The sequence below is a fragment of the Mobula birostris genome, chromosome 6 (assembly GCF_030028105.1).
Source record: "Mobula birostris isolate sMobBir1 chromosome 6, sMobBir1.hap1, whole genome shotgun sequence".
Classification (NCBI taxonomy): domain Eukaryota; kingdom Metazoa; phylum Chordata; class Chondrichthyes; order Myliobatiformes; family Myliobatidae; genus Mobula; species Mobula birostris.
In genome coordinates this window covers 121,551,364-121,570,552 of record NC_092375.1, presented here as the reverse complement: position 1 = coordinate 121,570,552, position 19,189 = coordinate 121,551,364, and the positions used below count along the sequence as shown (strand labels likewise).

The 19,189-nt window shown below is 39.1% G+C and overlaps 1 protein-coding gene across 2 annotated transcripts in view; it reads left to right on the top strand.

Annotated features, from left to right (window-relative positions):
* Window positions 1-19,189, top strand: part of LOC140199337 (protein FAM117B-like) — a 226,413-nt gene that overhangs the window by 198,142 nt on the left and 9,082 nt on the right. For both annotated transcript variants that reach the window (XM_072261202.1, XM_072261201.1), the window contains 3 exons: window positions 666-818; window positions 14,128-14,350; window positions 17,326-17,446. In XM_072261202.1, coding sequence (XP_072117303.1) covers window positions 666-818; window positions 14,128-14,350; window positions 17,326-17,446 — 497 coding nt within the window. The remainder of the gene's footprint in view (window positions 1-665; window positions 819-14,127; window positions 14,351-17,325; window positions 17,447-19,189) is intronic.

Here is a 19,189-nt window from a genome sequence, read left to right as displayed (position 1 = left end):
GTTGCCGCACTAGATACAGTAGATGACCCCAACAAACTTGCATAAAACCTGCTGAGTTTCTCTGGCATTTTGGGTATGTTACTCTTTATTTCCAGCATCTACAGAATCTCTTGGTTTATAGCTATGAGTAGTGAAGGGTTGACAGATGTTTGATAGGTGTGAGTCAATATCAGTGGCAGGTGTTCAAGCTGACCCATATCTGTTGATAACGTAATTGGTGGTCCTTGGGATACTTGTCAGAGGGTTAATACAGAATAGTAGTAGAAAAGATTGATGAGAAGTTAAAAGCATGCAACAATACAGGAGGATTGAAAAGTAACACCAAACATAGCCAAAGGACCTCCCACCAAGTAGGAGGTGGGAATGATACAAGATTAGGTTCTTTGTACCACAAGTGGAGTGTATATAAAGCTAGACAAAGTATGGTGTGTGGATGAATGAACTGTAGGGGTCAAGAAAATATATGTAAACACATTTTAAGGTACAAGTTATAGTATCAATGTTTGGATGTGGTTAACTTATTAGCCAAACATTTACCAGTTGGTCATTATAAACAAGATGCTGCATTTTGTGTTTTATTTTTACTAATTTTATCTTAACTTATTAATTTGCAAAGTGAAGTTTCCTCATTGTTGATGTATCATTACATTTTTTTTATTTTGTAGGCACCCATTCCAAAGACTATTTTGATTCCAGTAACAATTCCTATTTCAAAGTCGAGTGTTCCTCGTTTCCGCAACAGTGTTGAGGGTCTTAACCAAGAGATTGAAAGGATTATCATCAAGGAAAGTGGGGACAAAGAGGAGCAGATGATGGTTGTAAGTACAGTATTTTTGTCCAGAGTGCCCTCTGCTGGCATAGTGTTCTTATTCAGAATGAGTAAATGCATAGTACATCATTATTAAGTAAATAATAATTTTGCTTTGTCGGTAAAATATTCAGATTTGTTCAAGCACTACTCTTTTCCTGAGCTTTGGCCAGGCAGAATAACACTGAAAGATAGGGAACTGAAGTTTAACTTGGTTTGTCTGGTTTTCATACAATTCTAAGGTACTAAAAGCAGCCCCGAAATTAGATCATAGAATCAAGTAATGTCGTGTTGTCGTTCAGTTTATTATATCAGTTTTTGATGTGTGTGTGTGTGTGTAGTGGCTTTGAAAGATGTAACTCTGGACCAAGGAGCTTAGAATTGACTAAACTATTGTGCTTAATTCAATGTGTCTTCTCTGAACTCTAATAATGAACTCAATCACCATGGACAATATATTTTAAATTTCTAAATTAACAACTTCCAAAGCTCAAAGTAAGATTATTATCAAAGTACATACATGTCATTATATTCAACCCTGGGATTTGTTTTCTTGCAGGCACACCCAGTAAATCCAAAGAAAATAATCGAATCATTGAAACACTGCACCCAACATGACAGACAAACAACCAATGTGCAAAAGACAACAAACTGTGCAAACACAAAAAAATATAAGCAGTAAATATTGAAAAGATGAGATGAAGAGTCCTTGAAAGTGTTGTGGAAACAGTTCAGTGATGGGGTGACTGAAGTTAAGTGAAATTATCCCTCTGGTTCAAGAACCTGATGGTTGAGCGATAATAGCTGTTCCTGAACTTGGTAGTGTGGGTCCTGAGGTTCCTGTACCTTCTTCCTGTTGGCAGCAGCAAGAAGAGAACATGGCCTGGGTGTTGGGGATCCTTGCTGATGGATACTGCTTTCCTGTGACAGCACTCCTTGTAGATGTATTCAGTGGTGGGTAGGGAATACCAATGGAAACACCAAAGCCCTTGAAAGGAAAATCCTACAAAATCCTTCCTTCTCTATTTCCACATTTGCTGCACTTCAGAATAGTGACATTAGTTTTAACCACTTTAATTATAGATGCAAAACAGAAAAATATTGCTCATTATTTCAGACAGAATACTGCTTATAATACTTGCCTATTCATTGGCACTGGTGAAATATTAAAGTTTGCTGCAGAGTTACTGTTCATCAATTAACTTTAAATATCAATGCCATACATTATAGGTGCTTGGAACTTGACAGTAAACCAGAAAAATGCTTGGACGTACTCAGTGCGTTGAGTGCCTACACTTCAGTGGCCTTACTCTTTTTTTTTAGGCATATGCTTATTATTTACAATTTCTGCCCACTCCTGTTACTTAATAGTGAACTAAACTAAGATCCCATGGCCATTGAATGCCACTCTAGCTTTGTTTGACCCTAGTTAGTAAGTATTGGAGTAATATTGGACTATATAGACTGCCATAGTTGAAATAATTTCTCCCTTCAAAAAAATATCTTTCCATCATTAGTTACTGAATTGCAATCAGCTGCTAGATTCCTACATAATTTTGGCTTTCTACCACCCAACTTCCCGCTGCCCAGCTAACTGGGAAAGGATGTTGTGTATCACACCAGCTGTTGAAGGAAAAATTAGAATTAGAATCAATATCAGGTTTAATATCACTGTCATCTGTCATGAATTATTTTATTTTGTGACAACAGTATATTGCAATACATAATAAAAACTATAAATTGCAATAAGAAATACATACAAAAAAGGAAATTAAATAAGTAGTACAAAAGGGAAGAAAAAATACTGAAGTAGTGTTCATGGTTTATTGTTCATTTGGAAATCTAATGGCAGAAGGGAAGAAGCTGTTCGTGAAACATTAAGTGTGTGTCTTCAGGCACCTGTACAGTTCCTTGATGTTAATAATGAGAAGAGGCATGTCCTAGATGACAGGGGTCTTTAATGATGAATACTGCCTTTTGAAGATATTCTCAGTGCTGGTGACGCTAGTGCTCATAATGGAATGGCAGAGTTTACAACTTTCTGCAGTCTTTTCTGATCCTGTGCAGTAGCCCCTCCGTACTGGATGGTGATGTAACCAGTTAGAATGTTCTCTATGGTACAACTGTAGAAATTTGCAAATGCCTTTGGTGACATAACAATCCTCCTTTAACTCCTAATGAGATATAGCCACTGTTGTGCCTTCTTTGTAATTGCATCAATATGTTGGGCCCAGGATAGATCTGCAGAGATGCTGATACCTAGAAACTTGAAACTGCTCACCTTTTCCACTTCTGATCCCTCGCTGAAGGCTGGTATGACTTTCCTTGACTTCCCTTTCCTGAAGTCCACAATCAGTTTCTTTGTCTGACTGATGTTGAGTACAAGGTTGTTGCTGTGACTCTACTCAACCAGCTGGTCTATCTGACTCCTGTACACCTCTTCATCGCCATCTGAAATTCTGCCAACTATTGTTGCGTTGTCAGCAAATTTATAGATTCTGTTACCAGGCATCAGTAACTAACTCGACTGTTTTACATTAGATAATGCCTTATTCAATGAGCAGGTGTAGGCCTGGAAGTGTTTGGTATTGCTAAAATCAGATTGAATGAGCAAAAGGATATGTACATAGAATGAAGCTAGAAGCAATAAGGCTATTTTCTTAAAAAGGGGATCCACAATTGACAGCATTGGATTGCAAGAGGCAGGGAGGATTCATTCTGCATCTGGCTGCCACCTTTTAATATTATGGTCTTTTTATTCTGGGGATAACTTATTTGTAGTTATGGCTGTTAAGTAAATTCAAGACTTAAAGAGAATGCTTTTTATGAGGCAATCTGTTTTAATAATGCAAACCAAGTAAAGTTGTGTGGCTTGCTCAATGAAATACAAAGTGCATGGCTCACCTGTTTAACTTGCTGAGATGCAAGAAATCTTAGTTTCATTGTAAAAAGCTATACATCGTTAAACAAAATCAGAAGGATAGACAGTAGTACTTCGCTATATTTCAACTTTTTTATGAAATATCTTTGTTAGGCACTTGGAAGAAGCTTGCTTTACACCACTGGGTCATTTTTCTCTAGAATTCAACGTAGTACAAGAGGAGGTTTCAGTCATTGGTACAATATATAATTTTTATGATTTGAGCACTGAAAGCAAGAAAAATGAATTACAGATGGTATCCTTCTAAATCTGTGCTGTGCTTGGAAACCATGTTGAACCTTTTAATGTATCTGCGGAACTAGGAGGAATTTGAGCTAGTAATTCAGAGCATTACATACAAATGTTATTGGTTCATGTATGTAGACTTAAGTATAGGGTTTCCATTGTTATAAATATACCAGTCTCATTAGAGATTAAAAGGAAAAGCAAACTTCTCACCAAATTGGATACTGGGCAAAATTGTCAGAAAGTAAACGTTAAATAATAAACACGAGATACTGCAGATGCAGAAAATCCAGAGTGAAACACAAAATGCTGGAGGAACTCAGCATGTTAGGCAGCATCTATGGAAAGGAATAAACAGTTGATGCTTCAGGCTGTGACCTTTCATCAGGACTTAAATGATTGGTTTGGAATAAAGTAGCTTTTCTTTAAGAGCTGAGTTCCAAGATAATTTTCAAGGGTGGAAGCATTTAGGGTTTATGAGGAGGCCAGATTTAGTTGTCAACTTGGAAATTCAGCAGACTGCTAAGCTTTAATTTAGACTGTGTTTGCTTCCTATGGTTTCATTTGCAAGTCAAAGTAGTTGCACTATTATTATGCAGAGTATTTTTTGATTTTTGCTTTGCTTTTTTTTAAAGCAAAGTGATAGCTAACAGCAGCCAAATAAAGATTGATTTCTTTTGTTCCTGCGCACCTGTTCCATTCTAAATGAAAGTTCTCTTTACTAGGTTGAATAGCACAGCCGAGCCAAACAGCTGCACAGCGAAGCAGCACTAAAACCAGCTTTAGTGCTGGCACCCATTTCAGCAGATGGATTAGGGGGCATCTTTCAAGTATTGCAAGGCGAGACAGTTTTGTTTGAATGAATACACCTCCAATCCACTTTCATTTCCTTGCTCACCACTCCTACAACCAAAAAGATTTGTTTTAATTAGCTTTCTTTCCCCCCACCCCTAAAAAAAAAGTTGGACATTTGGAATGTATTTGATCTTAAAGATAAACAATTTAAAGCTTAAATGGATTGTTGCACAACCTGATGCCATCAGTTTGATAGCCCGAAAGGAAAATTATTTCCTTTCCTGCTCCCATTCCGAAGCACCCTTTACATGAAATTAAAAAAAGACTTGAAATAATTCTCTTGCAGATGTAAGAATGCCATATATTTGAATTTGAACTAAATCTGAATGGTGCATGAAAGCATATAGATTATAGATTGCATCCTTCTGAATCTGTGCTCTGTCAGGAAACAACGTGTTGAGCAATGTGTACGAGTGGTATGTGAGAGCTGTCCACCTAGTGCTGCTCCCATAGAGCCATACAGTATGGAAACAGACCATTCAACCCACCATATCTGTGGCACCCATCAACTACCCATTTATCCTTACCACGTTCCAGTTCTTAGCCACCTGTATGTGTTTTTAAAAATTCACCTATAATTTGCCATTCACCTTCATTCGCTGTTCTCACATTCATGATCTGTCTGCCATTTGGAATAATTTTTTCTGACTGCTCTGTCTATATCCTTAATGATTTTAAATAATTTCCTGTCAGATCTCCTTACAAACTCTTCTGTTCAAAAGTGAACAGTCCCAGCTTCTGTATTCTGTATAAAATGTTTTAATCACTTTCTCAATATTTCTTGTCATTTTGAAAGAACCATGCCAAAAATGACCCATGGGACAATCAGTGGAATGGATTGCACATGTAGGATTGGTGTTTTTTGTTTTGTTGAAGTATTGTGCATTTTATCATGGTGCAGCATGAATGTGTATGCAGTTTAACCTTTTCATGCTTTGTTCGTGTGTCCAGTCTCTATCCGTTGGTCAGCAAAGACCAGAGACATTACAGATGTTGTGCAGAACTTTTAACGAACTTTAAAGTTAATCTAACCCTCCCCTCCAACATAAATCTCCATATTTTTCTGCCATCTATGTGCCTTTCTAAGGGTTTCTTAAATGCCACTAATGTATCTGCTTCTACCATCACCCCTGGCAGGGCATTCCGTGCATTTTCTTCTCTCTGTGCAAAGAACATGCCTCTGACATCTCCCCTTGCTTTCCTCCAATTACCTTAAAATGTGACACATGGTTAATTACCATGACTGTACAGCAGGGGGCGGGAGTTTATGGTGTTTCCAGCTCAGCAACACTGTCAGTAAATTACCCGACTATATCATGCCATACTGTACCCTATAGTGCTGATTCCATTTGCACTTTTTTTTTTGAGACCGGATCCTGTATGCTAAGCAAGATATAGGCAGTTTACAAGGGGGTTAAAGGGTATGGGGAAAAGGAGGGAAATGGTGTTGAGGCCAAAGTTGGATCTGCCATGATCTTGCTGAGTGGCAGAGCAGATTCAAGTCTGACTGCTTCTGACTGTTATTACACTTTTAATCAGAAATTTCAAATGAATGATATCAGTGTACTTTGTTGAGGTTTTGACCACCGTTTCAATTTAAATTTGTTGTCTTCGTCACATAGTTGTATTCATTTTTGCTGGAAGGCACATACACAGTATACAGTGAAACCTGTTACATTATGTTGATCATTAGGCAGGAAAATAAGTTGGAATTTGCATTACCAGGGGCATTAGATTAGCCTTCCTTTGTACTTACACAGCAGTTGATTCTGACTAGCCATTTGTGGCCGTACATTTTGCACTGTTTAAGAATGTAATGAAGAAATCTTCTTTCTTTTGCCATCCACCATGGGATCACTTCATATTTGTCAGTGCCCGAAAATAATAGATTTGTTAGAAATTTTCTCTACATAGGCTAATGAGTGAAGTCTTGCCTTCATGATCAGTGTATCTACAATTGGTTCAAAAGATCCTGAAGGAATTTTATTTTGTCACATTATCCACGCTGGTCATCTTGGGTGACTTGAGTGAAAAATGACAGTTTCTTCCTGTTGTGCACAATGTGGGATTCCACCAGTTCCTCTACAGGAGAGCTGGTTATAAAACAATTAAAATATAAAGCTTATTAGTACTGAAGTCATCACTTAAGTTAGTGAACATATGAATCTGGAGCAGGACATCCGGTCCTTTTTGAGGCTGTTTGAGTCAGCCATTACTGATCTTTTACATCAGTCCTATTTTCCTGCACCATTTCCATGTCCATTTATTCTACTAATATCCCACGACAAGCATAATGTTTTTTTTAGGTTAGGAGCAAAATACTCTACGTGTGGTCTCACCAAGGCCTATGTTTGCAGTAAGACATCTTGTAGACTGCTGAAAGCAGATCCTGTTGTAATAAAATCTGCTATACTCTAATGTCTCCCTACTTGCTTCCTGCACTTAGGTGTTGGCTTTCAGTGACTTCCGTAGAAAGTGATCAAGGTTCCCGTGTCCATTAACATTTCCCAATTTATCGTCATTTTTATTAAAATAATTAGCTTTTCTGTTTTGTCACTAGTCCCACATTTTCAATATCATGTTCTATCTCCATTGTTGTTGTCCATTCACTTAGCTTGTCTGTATCCCCTTGAAATCTCTGTATCTTTTTCCCTACTTTCTTCCACGTAATTCTATATCACTAACATATTTATTCTCCAATCAAATTGATGTTGTATGTGAATAGTTATAACTCGAGTGTTGATCACCCCAGTGGCCCACTCACCACAAGCTGCCAACCTCAAAAGGATGCCAGTGAAGGTCTAGTCCCAAAACGTCAACTGTTTATTCCTCTCCGTAGATGCTGCCTAACCTGCTGAGTACCTCCAGCATTTTGTGTGTGTTAACCTGAAGTGAGCTTGCTACTTTCTGCTTTCTGTCCATTAATCAATTTTTAGTTCATGCTTACCCTCAATTCATTATTCTCTATTCTTCAAAGATCGAAAAATTTATTTATTACCAAAGTACATTTATGTCACCATATACAGTGCCTTGAAAAAGTATTCAGCTCCATAACTATTTTCACACTTTATTGTCTCATTTTCTAAATTTAAAATACATTGAGTTTAGATTTTTTGAGCTGACCTACAGAACATTGTACATCATATCAAATCAAAAGAAAAATTCCAAAACCTATCAACAATTTACTAAAAGTTAAAAACCAAAATTGTGAAGCTGAAAAGGTATTCATCCCCTTTGGAATTACTGCACTAATTTTCCTTAGGATCAATATATTGTTACCTAATTTACCCTATTACCTACTCAGCTAATGTGTTGATTTAGAAAATTGGAGGATCACCTGTTTTCAATGAATTTATTAGAATAAATACTTCCTCTCTCTGTAAGGTCCAACAGTATGATAAATCTTCAACAGACCAAAGCAAAATAAAGACAGAAGAGCATTCAAGACAAGTCAGGGAAATGATAATAGAGAAGCACAAATCTGGTGCAAGAGTATCTCATAGGCACTGAACATATCTCGGAGCTCAGTGCAGTCCATCATGGAAAAAATGGAAAAATATGAAACCACCGCCATGTTGCCTAGGACAGGCCGACCCCTGTAAACTTAAGTCGCCGGAGATGAAGGGCACTTGTAAGAGAGGCTACTATGGAACAGTGGCAGGGAAATAGCCCTGGCTAAAAAACAAAGCATATCCTTGCCCGTCAAGACTTTGTAAAGTATCACTTTGAAGATACTGTAATGTTGTGGAAGAAGGGTTTGTGGTCAGATGAGACTGAAGTGAAACTGGTATGTGTAGTATGTGTGGCGTAAATCTAATACTACACACCTGCCATGTAATACCATCCCTACTGTGAAGTATTGTGGAGGTAACATAATGCTATGAGGATGCTTTACAGCAGCAGGGACTGAAAATCTGGTCAGGAATGATGGAAAGATGAATGCTGCTAAATACACAAAGATCCTGGATAAAAACCTGCTAGCCTCTGCCAGAAAGCTTATACTGGAGAGGAAGTTCATCTTTCAGCAGGACAATGACCCAGAATATACCCCCAAAGCAACCAAGGAGTTGCTTCAAATGAAGAAAATTGTTGTTCCAGTCAGAGTCCTGACCTTAACCCAAATCCCTGACAAGACTTCCAAGATTGCTGTCGGCCACTGCTCCCCAACTAACCTGGCACAGCTTGAACAATTTTGCAAGGAGGAATGGGAAATTCTTGCTCCATTGCGTTGTGCAGAGCTTATAGAGATTTATCCAAAAGGACTACAGGTTTCCCCCGCCATCCGAAGGTAGAGCGTTCCAATGAAACGGTTCATAAGCCGGGATGTCGTAAAGCAAAGAAGCAATTACCATTTATTTATATGGGAAAATTTGTGAGCATTCGCAGACCCAAAAATAACCTACCAAATCATGCCAAATAACACATAAAACCTAAAATAACAGTAACATATAGTAAAAGCAGGAATGATATGATAAATACACAGTCTATATAAGGTAGAAGTACTTTTCCACAATCATTGCGTGAACTGTTCTCCATAGCGAAAATTTCACGCAAGCGCCCTCGGCAAAAACACAGCACAAGTGCTCTCCAGTAACCTTTAAGCTATGAAGCTGCCAAATCATACCACATAACACGTAAAAATACATCGCCTGGCACGTAAATGTCGGCCCAGATCAGAGGCGACGCAATCTGCAATCGCCTCTGATCTGGGCCGACAATTATGTGCTGGGCTGCACCTAATTAATTAGCATGCTTATTTTGGCTTTTTTCTTAAAGATGTGCTGTGTGCCTCCCGGCTACCGCTGCATTCTCCACGAATCGGTATCTGTCCGGGGCCTGGGGGCTGGGGTGGTGGGACACTGGGGTGTCATCTCATCGTCGATCAGGGCAGGCAGGTCATCTTCTCCCATCTCTGCCTGCCTCGATGTTGAAGGTCGAGGTTCATCGTCTGCTCTGGCTGATGTGGAAGGCTTGCTTGACTGCTGAGCCTCGCGCATTTTTCTATCATACAGCTCTTTGTAAGCACTCAAACCATCTTGCAAATATGCCCTAAACCGACGTACCCTTTCAAAATTAAAGTCGTACTTTATCATTACTCATTCGGTTTCAATTGTTATCCTTTCCTCTTCCAATTGCATCAGCTCTTCATCTATCAGTTCTTGGTCATGGGATGCCAAAACCTTTTCAACATCATCTTTATCAACTTCCACAAGCCAAACTCACTTTGTCCTTACTTCGTTCACCACGATTGAAACGCTTAATTATGTCTAGTTTTACACTAAGTGTAACAGCCTTACGAGCTCTTTTAGGCTTTTCCGATACCTGAGAGCTCATCTTGCAAACGGATGCTCACAGGCACGTGTTTAAGCAGTGCCGGCGAGAATGCAGTTCTGACTCTGGGGGAGAGCGGCTGCTCAGAGCGCGCGCTGCCTTTTTTTTTGCTTGCTGCTTTTCTTCGTAACAGTGAAAACACCTTCTGTTAGCAAAAACAAGTAACTAATTTAGGTCTTTCGTAACAGGTTTCGTAAAGTGAACATTCGAAAAGCGGGGGACACCTGTACTGGCTGCAATACCTGCAAGAGATGAATCAACTGAGCAAAGGGGGATGAATTCTTTTGAACTGCTGACATTTCACTTTTGAAATTTTAGTTTTTCATGCTTTACAATTTTCCCTGTTTAGGGGGCTCTACTGTGGGGAGAGAAAAGGAGCATGTGATTCACAAATAAAAATTTCTCAGTTAAGTTGTAATACGCACTTATGTGGACAAAGGGTTGGGGCTGAATACTTTTACAAGTCACTGTATAACCCTGAGATTCATTTTCTTGTGGGCATACTCAGTAACTCCAAGAAACATAACCAACGTGCAAAAGAAACTGGAAATACAGAAGAAAAAGTAAAGAAATAATAATATTAAATAAATAAGCAATATATATCGAGAACATGCAATGAAGAGTCTTTGAAAGAGTGCACAGGTTTTGGGTGGGATGAGTGAAGTTATCCCCATCGATTCAAGAGCTTGATGATTGCGGGGGTAATAACTGTTCCTGAATCTTGTAGTGTGTGTCCTGAGGCTTTTGTACCTTCTTGAAGCATGAAGAGAGCATGACCTGGGTGGAGGGGTTCTTGATGGATATTGCTTTCCTGCAGCAGCGCTCTGTGTAATTGGTGGGGAGGGCTTCAGCTGTGATGGACTGAGCTGTATCCTACTTTTTGTAGGATTTTCCATTCAAGGGTATTGGTGTTGACTTCCATTCTGTATTGGAATCTTATCAAAGACCTTATTAAAAATATAAATATACTATTTCTGCTTGTTATCCCTGTCTGCTCTACCTATCACATCTTCAAACTCCATAGATTATCAAACATTAATTACCCTTTCGTAAATCTATGTTGTTTGTTCAAGCCTATTGTTCTCTTCTAGATATTTGGCAATTATGTCCTTTATAGATTTCAATATTTTCCCTGCTACTAATCTTACATTAACGGTTAGTTCCCTGTTTTCTCTCTCCCTCCTTAAATAGTGAGATTACATTTGCTACCTCCAAATATGAGGACAGTTCCAGAGTCCATAGAATTTTAAAAGATGATCATCATTGCATCTGTTTATATAGTCACCACTTTCAAAACTCTGGTACGTATAATATTGGCCTTTGGGATAAATCTCCCATACTTCTTGTAAACTGATTTACAATACTTTTTAGTTTCTGATTTTCACTATTAGTTTGTATTTCTGGCAGTTTTATTTTTGCCTTCCATGAAGGCAGTCACAAGATAGTTCATTGGCCCCAATTTCTTATTGGTTCATATAAATTCAATTGTCTCTGACTGCCCGCATTAGCTCTCACTAAAACTTTTTACAAACCTATAGCAGCTCTTTGCAGTTTCTCACCAGTTTACGGTCTTCCAGTCTTTGCAGTCTTCCCTTTCTTTATCAATTTCTTAGTCCTCCGTTGAACTCAAATTGCCAAGCCTGCTTTTTACTGGCAATTTTATAACCTTTTGATTTGATATTATCTTTAATTTCACCTATTAGCCAGGGACAAAGCACTTTTCCGATTGGGTTTTGTATCTTAATGTTTTTTTAATATCCTACTTCCCCTTTACAACAAAATTATCATTTAACCCTCGCTTTGTTGCATTAGGAGAGATCCAAAGTAGCCCTTTCCCGGTCTCAAAATACAATCTCATTTTCATCCTATGACTTTGTCCTCCACTTTCCACTAATTTGACTTGTCCCATCTTTTATATATTAAAGTATTAGGTCATGAATCATTGTATATCAATTACAGGCACCTTTAATTTCTTGACATGCTTTTTCCAATGTTACAGTAGCTCTTACCTGATGGCTTTCTCCCTTCATACCCATTTTCTGTGCTATACTCTTTACTAGCTCCACTGAAAATTGATTTTCATTATGATCTGCAAAACCAGTTGGGTTTTAATGCATCGGTATAAATGATATTGACGTTTCTGGTTTGATTCAGCAGAGGTTGAAGGGAGGGGAGAAATGCCTTTAGTTTCTCAGTTTACATTTGTAATATTCTAGCTCCTTTAAATTTCAATCTCCTTTAAAACCATCTGAAACTTTTGAATTCCTTGGGTCATAGTCTTAGGACCAGAGTGTACATTTCTGTGGCAGGTGACTGAGTGTATCTGAGAATGAGATCTTGTGAGAAAGGTAACATGTTATTTGGTGGCAACACACACAAAATGATGGAGGAACTCGGCAGGCCAGACTGCATCTATGGAAAAAAAGTACAGTTGGTTTTTATTTCAGTGTTCTTGCCTCCATGAGATGACAATGTATTTGTCAATGGAAATTGAGCTTCTGAAAAGGAGGGGAATGTTGATAAGAAGCAGAATGGTATTTTTAATACTGATTGTCATCCCGTACTTGGTGCATTTAAGTTGTTGACAGAGCAAATTTGCATTTTCAGTGCCCTGAGCTGAAAATAAAACTTCACAGCAAGTTGCTTAACTAACAGGTTTTTCTAAATTAATTGGTAACTTTCCTTGGTCTTTGAAACCAAGAGATCAATGGCTGAAATGTTCCCAAGGCACAATTTATATACTTTGAGATTGCAGGTAGTCTGTAGAAGTACCCTAGCATTGAATCTGCATCCAATTTCTCTCCGCTTTGTCCTAAATTGAAAAATGCTAGGCTTCTGCTTAGTAGTTCCTTATATTCTTCATTCAGTCTAGTTTTCTGGAAAAGGGTGCATTTCCTTCATATAATACACATTCTCTCCTACCCGTGTAAAAATGGATGTATTTCTTCATGCACGCATGAGACCACAGATGCTGGAAAATGGAGCGACTAATGTTGATGGTTCCTTCTCCCCAGCAACTCTCACCCCTCCCCCAGCAGATACTCCTTGACCCATCGAGTTCCTCCTGCAGGTTGCTTGTTGTTTGTTTTCCACATGGGCTTGGAGAGTATCAGTAGTTATTTCATTGTAAGCCCCTGTTCTCACTGGGAACACTTCTCCCTATATTCATTCAGCAAGGCCCCTAGTTTGTGAAAAGCAGGAACCGTTGTGCATTTACATTACACAAGTCTGCTGAGCAATGTTAGCTCCCTGCATCTTTTTTTCTCCCAGTAAAAACCTACCATTTTGACCAACTTCCTAATACTGCAGTTCATTGTTCTACTTTTTCTGATTATACTTCATGGAATTTTTATACGTTTGATGTAAATGTAATTCTTTTTTCTTGGCGTATCTAGTAGAACGATGATTAACTCCTGCAGAGAGGTTAAATGGATCATCTTGATATCAAAGTTTACAAAACTCCACCACTTCAATCATGTTTTCCCCTGTTCCCACTCTAATCATCCCCAGATTTCTTCATGACTTATTCATTACTAATCTGAGTGCCTCAATCAATGGAAAAAGCTGTCCAAAATTGAATCTGAGACCGTTTTTCTTTCAATTTCTTGCCCTTTTAACAACTCTTTATATCCTCAAAGAGAAGTTTATGTGCAATATTTGGTTATAACATTTTGCACTTTAAAAAATCCTCAAACTGTTCACTCAGCATTATTACAATTAGTCAATTAATTTATTTCCTGACATCATTACCAGACCATCCAAATCTGCTTGAACAGCACTTCCTTAAAAAGACTTGCATTTACATTGTACTTTTCACAATCTTAGGACTTCAGTCAGTCAAACTCCCTTGAAGTAGTTACTGTTTTTAAAAAATAGGATGTTCAAACCTCAAGTCAGTGTGAGAAGCCTCGGAACTGTGATTATTGGAGGAATTGAATAACTCTGATACCTGATTTCTGTGTGCTAGCTGCAGGATACTCCAGATGGTCATCGTGCTCCATTTCCCATACAGCAGCGAAGCAGCAGTACTCGTAGTATTGATACTCAAACCCCATCAGGAATGGATCGGAGCAGTACCAGCAGCAGCAGATCCCAGTCTGTCTCGCCAACTTTCCTCGCTATAGCCAGTGAGGGTAATGGAGAGAGCCCATGCTATACTGATGAACTTCTTACAGACAGCAAAGAGAAAGGTATTGGGTGCTGGTTAATGAGAATTATTGGGATTGAAGCATTATCCTATCTGACAAAGTTAAAATTTTCTCAGTTGCCGTCATATGTGTAAAGTTGTAATCAGGCCAGTACTGTTGGGGAAGATTTTATTTTGTACCGTTTTTATTGTTTTCCACCTTTCACGTGGGAAATTTCCCACTCAATGGTTTAAAGTTGTGTGTTAGCCAAAGAGAACATAGAATAGTACAGCACAGTACAAGCCCTTCGGCCCACAATGTTGTGCTGACCCTCAAACCCTGCCTCCCATATAAGCCCCCACCTTAAATTCCTCCATATACCTGTCTAGTAGTCTCTTAAACTTCACTAGTGTATCTGCCTCCACCACTGACTCAGGCAGTGCATTCCATGCACCAACCACTCTCTGAGTAAAAAAACCTTCCTCTTGAACTTCCCACCCCTTACCTTAAAGCCATGTCCTCTTGTATTGAGCAGTGGTGCTCCGGGGAAGAGGCGCTGCCTATCCACTCTATCTATTCCTCTTATCTTGTACAAAAGGTCTACAACAAACCAGTTTTTATTTTAATGCACCTTATTTTTGCTGATAATTTGACTGCTGTTCCTTTTTGTCACTCTAGATGGTAACTCATGCAGTTTCTATCTATAGGTCTAAAAAAGACTGTCTAACAATGCTGATTACTAGGAAGAAAAGAAATGCCTTGACAGTAAAACATTTTCCCTGCAATATCTAAAGATTTTGTTTTGCACTTCTCTAAAATTCCTTCTTTCAATTCACAACCTTCAAAGGATTAAATTTAAATGAAACAAAAATAAAAAGATTCACTGCTTTCTGTCCTTAAACACTCCCCCATTTTGGTCTGGAATTTGTAGTCAAGAGTCAGTTCATTTTTTTTATTCGTTAAAAGTACAGCTGTAGCTTGATTCTTGTGTTTTTTTTTATACTCCTTTGAAATGTTTTCATGCAAGGTTTGCATATACACTATCACTAGCTTCAAATTTCTCCCATGTTCTATTACCTTTCAGTATTAGAAAATGTTATATACACCAACTTTAGATGTTTTCAGTGCCTTTGTTTGCTGGCACATTTGTGGAGTAGTCAATAATTCTGTTAAAGCAGAGGCAGTCACACATTCCTTAAAATATTTTAACTGTTCGACCATTGCTCTGGCCAGTAACTGTCTTGGAAGTGACTAAAAGAAATTGAAAGTTTAGTAACCATTTGTTGCCTGCCCAGATTTGATCCAAATTTATTACATTAAATTATAAACCTTTTTTTCCCTCTCACGACTTCTTTATTCCATTGTGACTTTTCTTTGCCCCCTTTGGATAATAAAATAAACCTCCTTCAGTTTAATTTCAGGACTGCACACCTTCCTCTCCTGCCCCCTTCTGTTCTTGGAATGTTCTTTGGTTGACGCAGTTTGCTGTGAAATGGTAAACTTGGACAGGTTTTAAAAAACGCCAAAGCTACAGACATCAATATAAATTAAACCAGACAAGCTCTTGAGTAGAAGAGCTGTAAAACAGTTAACTCAAGTTGATGCAAAGTGTTTTTATTGTCTCATCCCTTGTATATTATCTGAAATAGCCAGGGATTGTTGAGCAGCTTGTAATTGCATCATAGATGGCCAAATGATGAGAAATTTGGATATATTAGTGTTAAAAGTGATCAGGATGTCCTTGCACACTTATCACTGAAAGCAAATATCCATATGGAGCCAACAGTTAAAATAAGTGGTTTGTTGGTCTTCATTACTAGATATTTATAGTGCACAAGAAAAGATGCCCTTATAAAGCTCCTAATAAGCCCACGCCTGGAGAATTGTGTACAGTTTTGGTCTCCTTGCCACTTAGGGAGTGCAGCAAAAGCCCACCAAACAGATTGCTTCAATGATGCAGAAACGGGACAGTGGGTAGACTAGGCCTTTATTGACAGGAGTTTAAAAGAAAGAGGGCATTTCATTGAAATGTATAGAATTCCAATAGGACTGGACCGTTTGTATACACGGAGAATGTTGTCCTTGCCTGGATGATCTAGTGGTCCCTAACCTCCAGGCCGCGAAGCATGCAGGGGTGCAGCGGTAGCCGGAGTGCACCCAGCACATCTTTAAGAAAAAAGCTGAAATAAGCAAGCTAATTAATTAGGTGCCGCCCAGGAGCCAGTCTTCATTAGAGGAACTGAGGTGGAGAGGGTCAATAACTTTAAATTCTTTGGCATTAAGGATCAACGTTTCTCTCTCTGAAAAGTGTCAGAGGATCTGTCCTGGGACCAGCACGTAACTGTCATTACAAAGAAAGCACGGCAGCGCCTATACTTTATTAGAAGTTTGTGTAGATTCAACATGTCACCTGGATCCTGACAGCCCTGTCTTTTCAGTCTGTCCAGGCTGGCATTTAAATTGACCAAACAATGGAACAGCTAAAGGCTCCAGCGCCCTGGAAAGAGGAGTGAACATCGCATAGAGCAAGTGAAATCGACAGTCGCCTCTGATCTGGGCCGACATTTACGTGCCAAGAGGCACCTAATTAATTAGCTTGTTTACTTGGCTTTTTTCTTAAAGATGTGCTGGGTGCGCTCTAGCTACCGCTACACCCCTGCATGCTTTGCGGCCCGGAGTTTGGAGACCACTGATCTAGAATTTGGGGTCATGGTCTCAAGATGCAGGGTAGGAGATTCAGGATGAAGCTGAGTTTTCATTTGGAGAATAGTGAACCTGTGGAATTCTGTCTCACAGAAGACAGTGAGATCAAGTAGCTTCATGTATTTAAGAAGGTGTTTTGTGGGTCCAAGAGGTATTGAGGAATATGGTGGGGCAGAGAGAGTGTGAGAGAAGGGATATGGAATTGCTATTTAGGGTCAGTCGGACTGAGTGGCCTATTTGTGCTCCTCCTCCCATTCATATTTTTGGTGTTTCTGTTTTTATCATGAAACCTCTTGTTGCCGTGACTCTGATTTATGTGTTGCATCCTGTTGCAGAAAGTGGGACTAGTTCTCCACTACCAAAGTATGCCTCCTCCCCAAAACCGAACAACAGCTATGACTTCAAACGAGAACCACCTGAAGGATGCGAGAGGGTGAAAGCCTTTGAGGAAACTTCGTAAGTATGAGGCTACATATAGTGCCTAAGCTTATTAACTATTTAATTTGTGCCTGTTGTTCGTGCCTTAGAGCTATAAAAAATGGAATAATTCCAATTAGTGTCTACTAATTTGTTTGGCTGCTTTTCCTCTTTTTCTAAGAGGATTTTGCCATCTCCCTCATGATAATGCATTTCCTTAAATGTCATTCTCTCGTCAGATTTTCACAGAAAGTAGTGTGGCATTGATTGCGCCCTAATACCAAGATGTATGTAAATTAGCTCCATGTTAGTTAATCTCTTATTTGTAATGTGAGACTTGAGTATTCTGGTAAACACAAGATCCTGCAGATGCTGGAAACCTCGAGCAACACGCAAAATGCTGGAGGAGATCAGCAAGTTGGGCAGTATCAATGGAGGGAAATAAGCTGTCAATGTTTCGAGCTAAGACCCTTCATCAGGACCAAAATAAATATTTTGGTGTTGTGAAAATTTCCTGTCACTTGCGTCCATGTACACGTTTTATTTGATTCCAAATTGCTACGATTGTCTATATACTACTAAAACTCTCATGCTATGTCTGTTTCTGACCTCCAATTAGCGCAAACGGTGTATTACAGCGGCACTATTTTTAGCTAAATGGAATTAAAATGTGCTGACTTACAGAATGCAGGCAAAGTTCAGGGTTATATATTTGTGTAAAATTGCACATTCGCCAAAAATCAACATGCTGGCTTTCACCCGAGACCTGATTGGCCATCATGGAAATCAGGACGCAACAGCCTGACGCAAGTGTACGGCCAACCTCAGCAGTGATACCTACCAGAGCAAAAGGGCAGGGCAGCTCTATTTTGAGGGGTCACATTCTGCTCATCACCATCAACATGTGCAGGATTGGGACAGATCTACCTGCCACCCATCAATAAGAGATAATTAAATCTTATTGTAATGAAGTACTTTGAGACACCCATAAAACCCTTTGCTGCAGTCAAAGGACAGCGGTGACTATATCACGTCCATTTAGGAGAACACCAACCTCGTCATCAAGAATAATGAGCATCCTTTGGTGTTAGTGCTTCGTATCTTCTATCCAGCATTAGGGTAAAAAAAAAAGGTCAGCCTAATTAAGCCGCGTCAAAAGCGAAGGGGGACATTACGGCTGATGCCAAATGTCATCCGGAAGCGGCAAGGAGAGGGAGAGAACAAGAATCGGATGAGGTCAGGGCCGCATGACTCCAGGATCAAAGAGTCAGGACAAAAAAAGATTAGAGAAGAAGAGACAGAGGAGGAGAGGCATGCACGTCTCCAGGATCAGAGACAAACAGCAAACAGCAGAAGAGATGAAGAGACGAGGGATGAAACGACTGCACGTCTCCAGAATGACAATGAGAGGCACAAAGGTGGCAGATAAACCAGAAATGATGCCATCAAAAGTGTCCTTTGTTAAATGACGAGGAGCAGTATTTGCTGTGCTACGCATTGTTCTTTAATAAACTGAGGTTTTCTACTTCAGTTTCCAAAGCAAAGCGAAATACCAATAGCATTCAGGAAAATTTAATGTTCATTCTGGTCACATCAGACTGCACTACCCTTCTCTCAAAGGATTAATCATTAGGATTAAAATAACTTGATGGGCATTTTTTTTCTTTTGAACAGTGTTTGAATCTTGTGCTGGAAAGGATACCTTGACTTGTAGTGCTTATTGGTTTGTTATTGAGGGTGACCAGTTAGGGGTGCTTATTGATCCATTATTGGGGCAGGAGC